The 13,338-nt window shown below is 38.3% G+C and overlaps 2 protein-coding genes across 2 annotated transcripts; both read left to right on the top strand.

The window, feature by feature from the left end:
• The first annotated feature begins 4,927 nt into the window (after window positions 1-4,927).
• On the top strand, window positions 4,928-8,823 carry LOC149847835 (uncharacterized). Its single transcript, XM_090002409.1, has 2 exons — window positions 4,928-5,672; window positions 8,749-8,823. The coding sequence occupies exons 1-2, from the start codon at window positions 4,928-4,930 to the stop codon at window positions 8,796-8,798; spliced, it is 795 nt and encodes a 264-aa protein (XP_089858535.1). The 3' UTR covers window positions 8,799-8,823.
• A 162-nt stretch (window positions 8,824-8,985) lies between these two features.
• LOC149847834 (uncharacterized) lies at window positions 8,986-9,614 on the top strand. Its single transcript, XM_090002397.1, has 2 exons — window positions 8,986-8,992; window positions 9,097-9,614. The coding sequence occupies exons 1-2, from the start codon at window positions 8,986-8,988 to the stop codon at window positions 9,612-9,614; spliced, it is 525 nt and encodes a 174-aa protein (XP_089858523.1).
• The last annotated feature ends 3,724 nt before the right edge of the window (window positions 9,615-13,338 follow it).

Here is a 13,338-nt window from a genome sequence, read left to right as displayed (position 1 = left end):
TTCAAAGGGTTTTATAGTAAACATGGATCTTTGATAATATGGCAAACTTCTCATTTTTCCAAGTGTGCAATCATTATAAACAAATTTTTCTTTACATAAATGTTTGGCAAACGAAAGATACAAAATTTTTTTGACATTGGGGTGGCCAAGTCTTTTGTGGCATACATTAATGTCTTTGTGATGCAGCACATTACAAAAAGAATCTTTTGGAATTTGAAGGAAGTCCACATAGTAAAGATCTCCTTTTCTAGAGCCTTCTTCAGTCAATTTCTCAAACCGGCAATCCTGTATCCAACATTTATCAGATGAAAATTTTATATCACATCTATGGTCCGAGAGTTAAGAGACAGAAAACAAGTTTAAATTTAGTTTGAGAATAAATCTAATTTTAGGAATGAAAAAACCTTTTTCTTCAAAATTTCAAGTTCCTTTAATTTCAAGAGAAGTGCCATCGTCCCTTGAAACAAAAGATGGTGATGAATTCTTTAAAAAAATGGATAAAGAACATATGTTGGGGGACATATGAAAAGAGACACCTGAATCTAAGAGCCAAGAAATCTTACCAAGAGAGGAATAAGTAGATGTAGTTGCTCCAGAAACAACTCCTTTAAGAAGGGGTTGAAGTGCTTTCACGATCTGATGTAAAGAAAGAGCTTCATTTATGGGAGTCACATTTTCTTCCTTTTGAGATGTGGTGGCTATGGCAAGCAGCTTCTTCAATTTAGGGCAAGCAGGTTTGATGTGCCCTAGTTTCCTACAAAAATGACACACACTTTTGTTGTAGTCCTTTCTTCCTCCTTCACCATTTGATCCTTGATTTTGATTTTTTGAAGTGAGGAGGTTTATAAGTTCGAACATTGTTCCCCAGTCTTGAAACGGCATTAATGGCATCACTTTCTTTATTAGTTGAAGTTGCAAGAACACTTGGATTATTTTTGCTAGTATTCATATGTGTTTTTTCCCCACTTAGCTTTGTAATGACATCTTCAAGCGAGGGAGAAACAAAAGAGGAGAGAAGAGCGGACCAAATTTGCTCGAACTCGATTCTAAGTCCATTAAAAAAATTTAAAAAATTGTCATCTTCTAATTGTTTGTACCTAAATTCAATGGTTTCTTCACTTCATTTAGGCTCAAGAATAGCGAGTTCATCCCATATGGATGATAATTCCGCAAAATATTCCCTTATAAACATTTCATTTTGTTGAAGGGTCAAAGCCCTTTTTTGTAGATAGTACTTGTGAGACAAGTCTCTTGACGTGTACATTTTCTTAAGATAATGCCAAGCTTCCGATACTTTCTTGAATTTAATAGCAACTACGCCTTCATCCCAAAACAATTTGGGTCGGCGATATGAACCAACAAAGAAAATCATTCTGGGTCTTCCACATGAATCCTTCTCCTCCAATCATTTCTATCCAATGCCATGTCCTCGGTGAGGTTCAAAGCATTCATATCCTTTTCTATCATCTCCATCCAAGTCTTCCTAGGCCTACCCCGACCTCTTTTAACTAATATATTTTCCCATTTCTCCATCCTTCTAACTGGAGCATCATTAGGCCTTCGTCGAATATGTCCAAACCACCGTAAATGATTCACTCTCATCTTATTTTCAATGGGTGAAACGCCTACCTTCTTACGTATCTCTTCGTTCTGAATTTTATCTTTTATTGTATTTTCACACATCCATCTAAGCATATGCATCTCAGCTACACTCATTTTTTGAATATGATGTCTCTTGGCAGCCCAACATTCCGTACCATATAGTAAAGCGGGCCTAATAATCGTCCTATAAAACTTTTCCTTCAACCGCAATGACATTCTACGATCGCACAACACTCTAGTTGTACTTTTTCATTTCATCCACCCAACCTTTATCCTATGATTTACATCTCCATTAATTTCTCCATACTTTTGAATGATAGATCCCAAATATTTGAAACAATCATCCACCGGTATTTCTTGCTCACCAAGTTTCACTACACTCCCATCACTACTTCGTTGCTTACTAAATCAACATTCCATATATTCTCTCTTACTCTTACTCAACTTAAAACCTCTTGTTTTCAATGTTTGTCTCCATAATTCTAACTTAGCATTAACCCCAGCTCTAGACTCATCAATCAAAATAATATCATCAGCGAACAACATACACCACGACACATTTTCTTGAATTGATCTCGTAAGCTCATCCATCACTATAGCAAATAAGAAAGGTCTTAAAGCAAATCCTTGATGTAACCCAACCGTTCTAGGAAAATTAGTTGTCACCTCTTCACAAGTGCGGACATTGGTTACTACTCCTTCATACATATATTTAATTATACTAATGTACTTGAAAGAAATACTTTTCTTCATCATTGTCCATCAGAGAACGTCCCTAGGTACTCTATCGTATGCCTTCTCCAAATCAATAAAAATCATATGCAAAACTTTGTTCCTCTCTCTATTTCTCGTAATAAGTTGTCTAAGAAGATGTATAGCTTCCATAGTTGATCTTCTAGGCATAAAACCAAATTGATTCTTCGATATCGTGGTAACCTTCCTCGACCTAGACTCAATCACCCTCTCCCAAAGTTTCATAGTATGACTCATGAGTTTTATACCACGATAGTTTGTGCAATCTTGTATATCACCCTTATTCTTATATAGAGGCACCAAAGTACTCTTCCTCCACTCATTAGGCATCTTATTTGTCCGCCAAATCTTGTTAAAAAGATTTGTCAACTATTTTAAACCTTTCTCTCCCAAGCATTTTCAAGCCTCGATAAGTATATCATCTGGGTCAATTGCTCTTCTTGATTTCATTTTCTTCAAAGCCTCTGCAATTTCTTTCTTTTGAATCTTGTGCATGAAGTCATGATTCATCTCATGAAAAAGAATTAAGAAGTCTCCAAGATCCTGAGCATAACTTCCATTAAATAGCTTATCAAAATAATCTTTTCATCTATCCTTAATATTCTCATCTTTGACTAAAACCTTTTGTGTTTCATCTTTGATACATCTAACTATACGCAGATCTCTCGATTTCCTATCTCTCATCTTTGCCATTTCGAACTACTTTTTTAGCTTTCTTTTTTGCTATCATATACTTTTTCAAATTCTCATTATCACGACTCTTACTTGGATTTCTATAACACTCTCTTTTAACCTTAATAGCTAATTTGGCATTCTCGTTCCACCATGATCTTTATCATTATATATTAACTTAATTTAAATCTCAATTAAACTGATTGGAAATAATAATAGTACTCTTCTTGTTGTTAGTAGGGTAAATGAGTATTTTTTCCCACTGGAGAAGACAATATGAGAAAACTGAAAAAATATCACGTTTCCCAAGGCATTATCCCTACTTCTCTTTTTGTCAGTTTCTAGAAAACCTGTGGGCTGTATCAGGAAATTCAGAAACGTGATGGTTATTTTTGGAATTAGGGGCAAAACGATGACCTCAAGGTTAAAATCTCATAATGGTTTATCAGTAGGCAGCACGTGTAATTTATGTCATATTATCACAAAAATAATTAGCAGGTGTACAGTACATTGATATTTGAAGTTAGTTGCCGATTGTATTCATCATAGAAATTTGAATCAAGCTCTTAGAAGAGATCAGAAACTAATTTAAAATATTTCAAGAAAGTACAGCCTATGGAAATTCTCCAGTCAATCAAGCTTCCTATGAAAAAGAATAAAAAACTAAAAAGAAAATGCAAACGCTTAGAGATCATGAGTGAAAAATGATGCAATTATGCACCATAAGAACATGCTGGATCATCTACTTGATTTAAAAATCGATAATTGATGACTTTGAGCAAATTGATCAAGTCTCTATAATGTGAAGAACACTTGTGGTATCTGATTTTTTATTTTTTTGGTAGTCTTCAAGTGACTATCAAACTTTTCGTTGTAAACTTCTAATAGTATTTCTACCAAAATTTTCTCAGTTTTTAAGTACCCCTCAAACTTCAAACTTAAAACAAATAAGCCCACTGAATGACCAATCATTAAATTCATACATTGAAATGACGACTCATCCCTAAAAAATATATATATAACCCTTTTTTTCAACTCTTCCACCCATCCTTTTCTTGAATTCTTTGTCTAAAAAGCATAAAACTTATCAACAGTTGGCATTCTTAAGGACAGAAAAATAAAATCATATTGAGCATAAAGAAAAAAATAGTACGAGTTTTGACATTTTCATAAAATAACATATTAATTCTATAGTCAACACTAATTTCGTGATTAACCTTATAGTGGCAGAAAAATAGGGGTATTTGCTTGAAGCTATGTGACGGGTACTTTTTCTCCATAAACTGAACTGAGTAAAAAAAATGGCATGTCCATGTGACAGGCTTAAAGGTGACAAAAGTTTGGAGCATTTTGAAAAATTACTAAAACTACAACGGCTATATTAATTTTGATAAAAATTAGTTAATATTTGAAAATTACGTCCGTTATTTTTCTCCGTTTTTAATTGTTTATCTCATTATAAAATACATACCTTGAAGGCAAGAAATTTCTTTTATTTTTTAATGCAAAAGCAAAATAAATTTAGATAAAATCAGATAATCATTTCCACTTGAATTACGTAAGCAATTAGCGATGAATTACTTCCTCCGAATTTCAACTTTAAATAAACCAATAAAAAAAAGAAGAAGAGAAAAACATGCACGTAATAAATTCTCCTTCAAGAATTAAGACTCCAGCAGGGAAGAAGGAAGCTCTCCCCCCAAAAAAACTCAACCCCTTTCTCGCGCTTCTCCGCTCATCGAATCCGCTGCCCTTCTTCTTGAACGACTCTCCCTGGTCCTTCATGGCTGCCGGCCACCAATCTCCGACCAAATTCCCCCTCAAAACCGACTCCCTCCGGCCCAAAAACGCCGTGAAACCATGAAACTCCGGTAGAAGTTAAAGAACCAATCCGCCAGAGATGCTCCCCACGAAGAAAACCCTCGTAATAGCCCTCCCCATATTGATCTCCCTCGTCGTTCTCGCTCTATACCTCATATTCCGCCTCTCCAGGCGCAGAAGAGGCCGAGACGCCGCAAAAGAATCGGTACCCACTTCGCGAGAGCGTATCGGACATCGCTGGAGGGCGTTCGATTGGGCCGACCACCCGCCGCTCTTATCGGTGGCCGTCGAGAACGGGTGGGCCGGGTTCGCCGTCGCCGTCGCCGTCGACCCCGTCTCGGGTTCTAGGCTAGGGACCGAGACGGGTTGGGAGATCGGTCCCGGGTCGAAGGATTTGATGCAGAGGATTAGCTTTAACCCAGGGGTTAAGGACAGGTTCAGGTTAATCTTTTCCCTTCGGACGGTTTTGCCCTTTCCGGGCCCACCACTGGGCCCGCTCTCCTTCCCCCAGGAGGCTTACTGGGAGGTCACTGTCCTGTCTCGCCGGAAAACGGGAGGCCGGCGGAGGGACTCTCCAGCCACCGCCGTCGGGGATAGGGCGGGGCTCATTTCGGAGGCCGGCGTGAGAAGCCGATCGGATGATCGCGAGGGCGTCCGGAGGCGGACGGACGGTCGTGATAGTGGCGGCGGCGGCGGTGGTGATGACGATGACGGCGGCGTGGTTTGGTTGGGGATGGCAGCTGGCGGCATCCCCGGTTTCAGGTTTCCCGGCGAAGTTTCCGGCTCGGTTGGGTTCAGTTCCGCCGGCGCGGTCTACCTTGATGGTAATATGGTTTTGACAATTTTAGTTTTTGCCTTTTTTAATGACCAAAATGGCCTTCCTTTTTTGTTTTTTGAAAAACAGGCTAGGCCTATTTTGATAAATTATGTATATAGTTTACAGTCTATTGTACCATACTATCTAGTTCAAAATCATAGGTTGAAGCTTTGTTTAGTCAATCTGAATCGCATCTGGATGCATACATGGTTTGTTTGTGGGAAATAGCATAGTGGGCTGTATCATTTCCGCGTAAAAACATGTTTTCGTATGCCGTTTTTTGAGGAAAACATGTCTTCTTAAGTCTGAAATTTTAGTGCATTGTGAGCTATAGATTTGATCTTTTAAAAAAAAAAAAAACTATAGATTTTATGATTTTTTGAGCACTTAGAAAACCTGCTTATATGGTACAATCGCATGATCTAAAACATGTTTTTAACTAAACAGACCATGTAAATCACATCTTTCAACTTAGATTAACAACAAAAATTTGTGAGAAAACATGGCGTTATTTATCTGATTGTACATTCTATTGATAGTCACAAATATGTCCTTTATATATGTGGTAAATATTTGTTGCGGGGTTTAGCATAGTGAGATGGGGCCTAGACTGTTAGACGGGCAGTCTAGGTTCAAATCCCATGGGCGTCACCCCCGCGAGCCGAAGCTTGATGACTCCCTGGGGTCAAGCGGTAAGCCCTCAGAGTTTTACGCTGACATGGACAGAGACCGTAGTGCGACAGGCTGAGTCAGCGCGGCTAGGTCTCTGCACCTGGAGCGGTTGCTCCGAGTAAAATTCAAACAAAAAAAATATTTGTTGCGGTCCTGGGTGGGTAGGGGGGATTTCAAAGGTTTTACTAAACTAAGATCTGCAAATGTACAGTCCATAATGTGGGTTTTCCTAAGGATGCAAACTGATCAGATCTGGATCAGCTAAACACATATAAACGCTGGATCCAGATTGGGTAAGAATAGCAAAAAATCACAAAACTTTCATATTGGATCCGATCCGTTTGCGTCCCTAGGTTTTCCCTTGACCAGTCAAAAAAATGTTAAAAGTCAACTATATGTACCCTCCTGTATTTTTTTTAGTAATCTAAACTTACATGGGATCTACATGGTTCAGTGGAAAACACCGTATAACCATTATACTTTTTTTTTATATTCTTTTAACCATTATACTTTGTAAGTACTTTTTCAAGGGTTTGGAAAATAATAGCTCATAATGCACTAAAATTTTATGACTCACAAAAACGTGTTTTAGATTGAAATGATGCAATCCAATGTGCAACCCCTAACAAACAAACCATGCTTTACGGGTTTAAGGAGTAATTGAGTAGGCAAAACATGCACAGATTTCTAACTAGATAACAAGGCATAGTAGATTTTAGTGTATATATAGGGTGATGAAGACATGCTAAATCAGTTTTTTTGGCTTTTTCAGTATTCTTTTCACCCCATGGATGTGTTAGGCATGGTCGATTTACTAAGAATCGATACCGGGATCATGTGTTTTTAATAAAAAAAAGATATTTAGAGCCTCAAAATTTTACAAAGATTTTTTACCTTGGATTTTGTGAACCTTATAAGCTGATCCCTATGAAATCAAGTATGCAGATCGCGTCAGTATTGTCAGAATTTAAAAAAAAAAAAAAAGACCCAGAAATACATTTAGCACGATTTCATCCGCTTATATATATATATATATATAGAGAGAGAGAGAGAGAGTAGAGCATAGGTGTTTGAACATTAGGTGCTTGCAATAGGTGCTTAATGGGCATGGTCGATTTATGAGGAATCCACACTTGGATTATGTGTTCGATGAAAAAATTATATTTGGAGCCTCAAAATTTTACAAACATTTTGAACTGTTGATTTTTCAAACCTTATAAAAACCCACCCATGTCTCGGAATCTAACACTTTAAGAGCTGATCCCTATAAAATCAAATGCATAGATCACATCAGAATTTAAAATAAAACTAAAAAAACTTGAAAAAACTATCAAGCACGTATTACAAGTACCTGATGTCCAACACCTACGCTCTACTATATATATATATATATAGAGAGAGAGAGAGAGAGAGAGTAATAGGTCAGTGCTAAATGAAACATGTTAAATAAATTTTTCAGGTTTTTCTCGTTTTATTTTTAAATTTTTCAGGTGATCTATGTACTTCATTTTATAGGGATCAGCTCTTAGGTTTTTATAATGTTTGAAAAAACAACGGTCCAAAATTTTTGTAAATTTTCAAGGCTCTAAATATTATTTTTTCATTGAAAACACATGATTCCGGTGTGGATTCCTCATAAATTGACCGTGCCCAATACATTTATGGGGTCGGAACTGTAAAAACACCGACAGAGCAGAAAAACCCATTTAACACGATTTATTTATCATGAACTCATTTCTCTCTCTCTCAGTTCTCATATATATATATATATATATATATATATATATATATATATATATATATATATATATATATATATATATATATATATAAAGAGAGGGGCACATTTGATTTTGGTCTACCCAACTTTATAGCAAAAAGTCATTGGGAGCTTTGTCAGTCAATCTGACCCTAGGAGTGTGTTCGGCATGGTGACTTGTTCAATTGTGAGATTAAAATGCCCTGTGGGCCATAGGCAACAAACCATATGTAGATTGTATTAGTAGGGCTTACAAAAACTATATATAGGTGAACGGGAAAGGCAAATGATCATAGCAAAGCTCCGCTTGTCTGGTAGGAGCAGCTAGTGTGTTGGGACGTTGCAAGTTCAAATCTCAATGATATAGTTGTATAACTGGTAGGGGTCTGCCTAACCCCAGCTTGCCTTTCAAAAAAAAAAGTCAAATGATCAAAGTAATAGTTAATCCATATGGATGCCACTCTTCAACATGGGCGCTCTAATTTGCAAATATCTAGTGTCTGACCATAGTTAGGGTTTTCCTTTTTCTTAAAGCACTATATATTGTAACGTTAGATGTTATGATGACTACTTAAATTGTGGTTATGATGTGTTTAGTTTAGGCCTATTATCCTTTGAGCTTTATTGATGCTTAAGCTTTGTTGACCATCAGGCTCGAGTTCTGTTGTGCTTCATAAACTCTCCTACCTACCAACTGTTTGAAGCTGAGAGTTTTGTGTTTCGAATGAATTATTGAAGATGAGGCATTTGAACAACTTCGTGCCTAAAAGATGAGCTTGGAAATAACTCCATGCACAAACTTTTAGGTAGGACTTGGATAAGTTGGGATGCTACATTTATATTTTACAATGCATTTTCCATCTTTTCCTGATAACTTAATCCAGCCAAGATGGAAAGTTGGATTTCATATAGTTGAATCAATTCAATTGCATTTTAATAGGTTCATGACTAGAGGCATCCAATAAAAATCTATTTATACTGTCTTGTTTCTTTTCTGCAGGAAAGTTATGCTATGAGGATCATGGAGAGAAAATTTACCCTGACACAGACAAGAAACCCGTTTGGGGAGAGGCAAACACTGTGGTAGGATGTGGATTCGACCCGTCTCAGAGACGGGTGTTCTTCACTGTTGACTCGGTTTTGATGAGGACCATCCAATGTGAGTCGGACATCTACAGCAGCCCCCTCTATCCGACCCTTGCCACGAATTTCAACGTATCGCTTCATGTCAATCTCGGGCAGATTCCATTCAAATATGGACCGGCCAATTCGCAGAGGACACCGGACCCATGTTTCAACCGACCGGTGCCAGCAGGTTCTCAGGCTTCAGCCATCACCAAGAATGCGGCGAATCCAGTGTTTGAAGACAGCGGGGAGCTCTTTTCCATGGGACGAATCGATTTTCAGTGGTCGAGGATGAGTGATAGATTGATGAGAGATGGAGAATCGGTTGGAGTCGGATCAGAGTGGGACGAATCGGATCTGTTCGAGATCGTCTTGGACGGGTACAGGAACTAATCCAAATTGATTCCAACTAAAACCAACTTTTAGGCAAGGTGCGAAAATGATAAGCTTCGCTCCACTGGCGTCATCCTATATCAAAGCGAACCACATAAAAGGACAGACAACCTCTTATCATTACAGCATTCGGGGAAAACATTTTGAGGGTTTTTTTTACCTACATTAGATGGTGAATTCATGTACATATGACCAGTACCCAGGGGATATCTTGTGCCCAACTGGATCGGTCGAACTTTGATAACGTACTCCAATGCAATCAAAAGAGACAGGAAGAGTTTTGAAAAAAAAATTGCAAGTATTTGTTGTTGAGGGTAGGGGTGGCAATAGTGTCGGGTTGGCGGGTCGACCCGACGGGTTGGCGGGTCAGCATACCTCAACCCGAACCCAACCCGTTTATTAAACGGGTCGGCTGTGGCAAACACGAACCCGGCCCGTTTAATAAACGGGTAACCCGACACGACCCGCCAACCCATTTAATAAATGGGTTGGGTCGGGTAAACGGGTTCTCAGGTTCGCGGGTCAAGTTGGCGGGTTGACCCACCCGCCTAACCCGTTTATTAAATGGGTCAGCCGGTTGGCGGGTTGGCATACCCCTAACACGAACCCGACCCGTTTAATAAATGGGTTAGGCGGGTCGACCCGTTTATTAAACGGGTTGGTTTTTTCCAAACCTGAACCCGCCTAAGAGGCGGGTTGGCGGGTCGTGTCAGGTTTTGCCACCCCTAGTCGAGGGCAAGAGGGACATTGTATGTGGCGTTGAGGGCACTGTTGGTCACTTCACTTTGCTTGAAGTTCCTCCCACAGTTTTCTTTTTGTGGTGGTGGTGGGGGGGGGGAGGAGTTGAAGTTGGCTTGGTTGGAAAGGAGTTTTGGCTTTTGACAGTCATTGGGCATATACAGGGAGGGAGTCCTAGTGGGGGTTTTGACGTTTTATGTTTGTGGAGAGGTGAGGTGAGCTGTGTTTGCAAGAAAAAGCAAGAGAGACACCTCAGCGGTCTACAGATTGATGATGAGCATTTCTATGGAGCAGCTTATGTCATCGCATCAGTAATGGTTTTTTCTTACAATGCGTGTGTATGAAGTGGCTTATGTCATTGCTAGAAAAAAACTCTCTCTCTCTCTCTCTCTCTCTCTCTCTCTCTCTCTCTCTCTCTCTCTCTCTCTCTCTCTCTCTATATATATATATATATATATATATATATATATATAGCTCAGTTCCACCGAGTGCACTTGAAGTTGCCTTGGTTAGCTGAAATCACCAAAGTCTGACAGGATGCAACTATTTATATTGTCAAGAACATGTCTACACACACATGGCACGTGTGTGCCAACTTCCAGGCAAACTGGATTTTTCAAAAAAAAACAAAATTAATCTGACGATACAAATGTGATCTACATAAGGATCATTCAATTCTAAAACATAAGCCTCAAAGAATCATATTTTCATGAAAAAAAATAAGATCCAAGTGACAATTCCTAATAAAATTGACAATGTTGAACAAATGTGAAAATTACCCAGGTTGCTTATATATATATATATATATATATATATATATATATATATATATATATATATATATATATATATATATATATATATATATATATATGTGTGTGACCATGATATCGTATGCAGATCTAGTCACCAAATGGTTGATCTAACCGTACAAATGTCTTTAGCATGATTTATTTATAATGTTACACGGGAACAATCAACAGCTCACAATTCATAAAAATAAGGGTGATTGAAAAATATTATAAAACATCTACTTCAACCAACCTTCTTTTGGGGTTAGGTAGACCCCTACCAGTTATACAACTATACCATTGGCTTTTGTACCTGCAACGGCCTAACGCAAGGTGACGTGCACTAGTTGCTCCTACCAGACAAGCAGAGACTCCTTTGGTAATTCAGCAAACTTTTACACATGAAGAGAGTAAAAGAACATGCTAAACATAATCCAAAGGTTAGATTTTGTTTTTTCATCTTAAATATACAAAAATCAACTGTGTACAGTACCATAGGAGAGAGAGAGAACGATTTGAGCTCAAACTACATTTGTTCTTGTTCTTATCGAACTTGGGCAAATTGAAGCTCCGTTCGAAGGTTATCAAACCAAACTCGAGCTGTCAAGCAGCCAGAGTTTGCCTTGTCCGGCTCATGTTGAACCTATCCATTCGCCTATTTCTTTTAAAAATGGGCTTTATAATGACATTTTCCTTAAAAAAGAAGGCATAAAGTTAAGATTCAGAAAATGGTAGCCATATCCGCCCCAAGATAATAACTCATAACTCAACACCCTCTGGCACAAAGCTCACAATTAAAGAAAACGCGCAACCTAATGCAAACATAAAATGGTTGGCCAAACACATCTACTGGCTTAGTTAGAGTTTAGGTTTATAACATGATGAGAGGGAGAGAGCACTATTCATGATATAGAACCGCCTTATTTTCCCATATATATAAATATTTTGGTTAGTGTGAATCGACTTTTGGATCGTCCAATTAGGCATAGGCACAATTTTGTGAGTCTTGAAAAATCAACGTCCTAAAATGTGTGATATTTATTGACTCATAAAAAACAAGATCCAACAGCTGATCTCTAGTAATTGGAGTTTGGACCATGCTGAATCCATCGATGAGGTCTGATTGAGTCAAAAACAACCCACCCCTATAAGTTTCAGTTCATTCTAGCAGTTAGGTAACATTAGCAAATATTACCCATTCTAACTCCGCCTGTGTATAACTGTTTAGTTATACACTGCCGGTCCCAAGCCCGGATAAAGGAGGAGGGTTGCGGTAGGCTTGTGACAGCCAGCATAAAAACTTAGTCATACCCTATGAATATGAACCAATATGAGAATTTCGTTGGGGCATTCTCTACTGAGCGACGCACTGTACTCTATAGGCCTGGAGGCAGTGATAAATGGGCAAGGGTTGCTAGGTCGTCGCTCGAAAACGACGCCTCACACCGGCGCCCGAGTGTGGTGTCAAATAGGCAAGGGTTCCCTCACTTTGTTGGATGGGTGGGGGTAAAGAAGTTAGTCCAAGACCATAAAATTAGGTTAGCCACTTGAAACATAGGGTCTTTAACTGGTAAGTTGGTAGAGTTAGTAGATGTTATGTGTAGGAGAAAGATTGATATTTTATGTCTACAAGAGACCAAATGGGTAGGTGAGAAAGCAAAAGTGATAGAACCTTGGGGATATAAGATTTGGTATACATGAATAAATAAGAATAGGAATGGAGTAGGGATTGTTATGAGTCATAAGTTTATAGATAATGTAGTTGAGGTCCGTAGGAAGGGTGATAGGAATTTACTTATTAAATTAGTATTAGGTACCAATATTATTAATATTATTAGTGTTTATGCACCTCAAGTAGGTTTAGATGATTCCACTAAGCGTCAATTTTGGGAAGATTTAGATGGAGTAGTACAAGGGATATCTTATGGAGAAAAGTTTTTCATCGGCGGTGACCTTAATGGGCATGTAGGCATTAGTAGGGATGGATTTGAGAGTATCCATGGAGGCTATGGTATAGGAGAAAGAAACGATAGTGGAGAAAGGATTTTAGATTTTGGTTTGTCCTATAATATGATCTTAGCAAACACTTGGTTTAGGAAGAGGAAGTCTCACCTAGTAACATTTAAAAGTGGGGTTAATACGAGTCAGATAGATTTTTTCCTACTTAGAAAGAGAGATAGGGGTTGTTGCATCGA

Source organism: Nuphar pumila, chromosome 1, assembly GCF_984573655.1.
Source record: "Nuphar pumila chromosome 1, dmNupPumi1.hap1.1, whole genome shotgun sequence".
NCBI lineage: Eukaryota > Viridiplantae > Streptophyta > Magnoliopsida > Nymphaeales > Nymphaeaceae > Nuphar > Nuphar pumila.
Note: the sequence above shows the minus strand (reverse complement) of the source record. Positions and strands in the feature narration are given on the sequence as shown.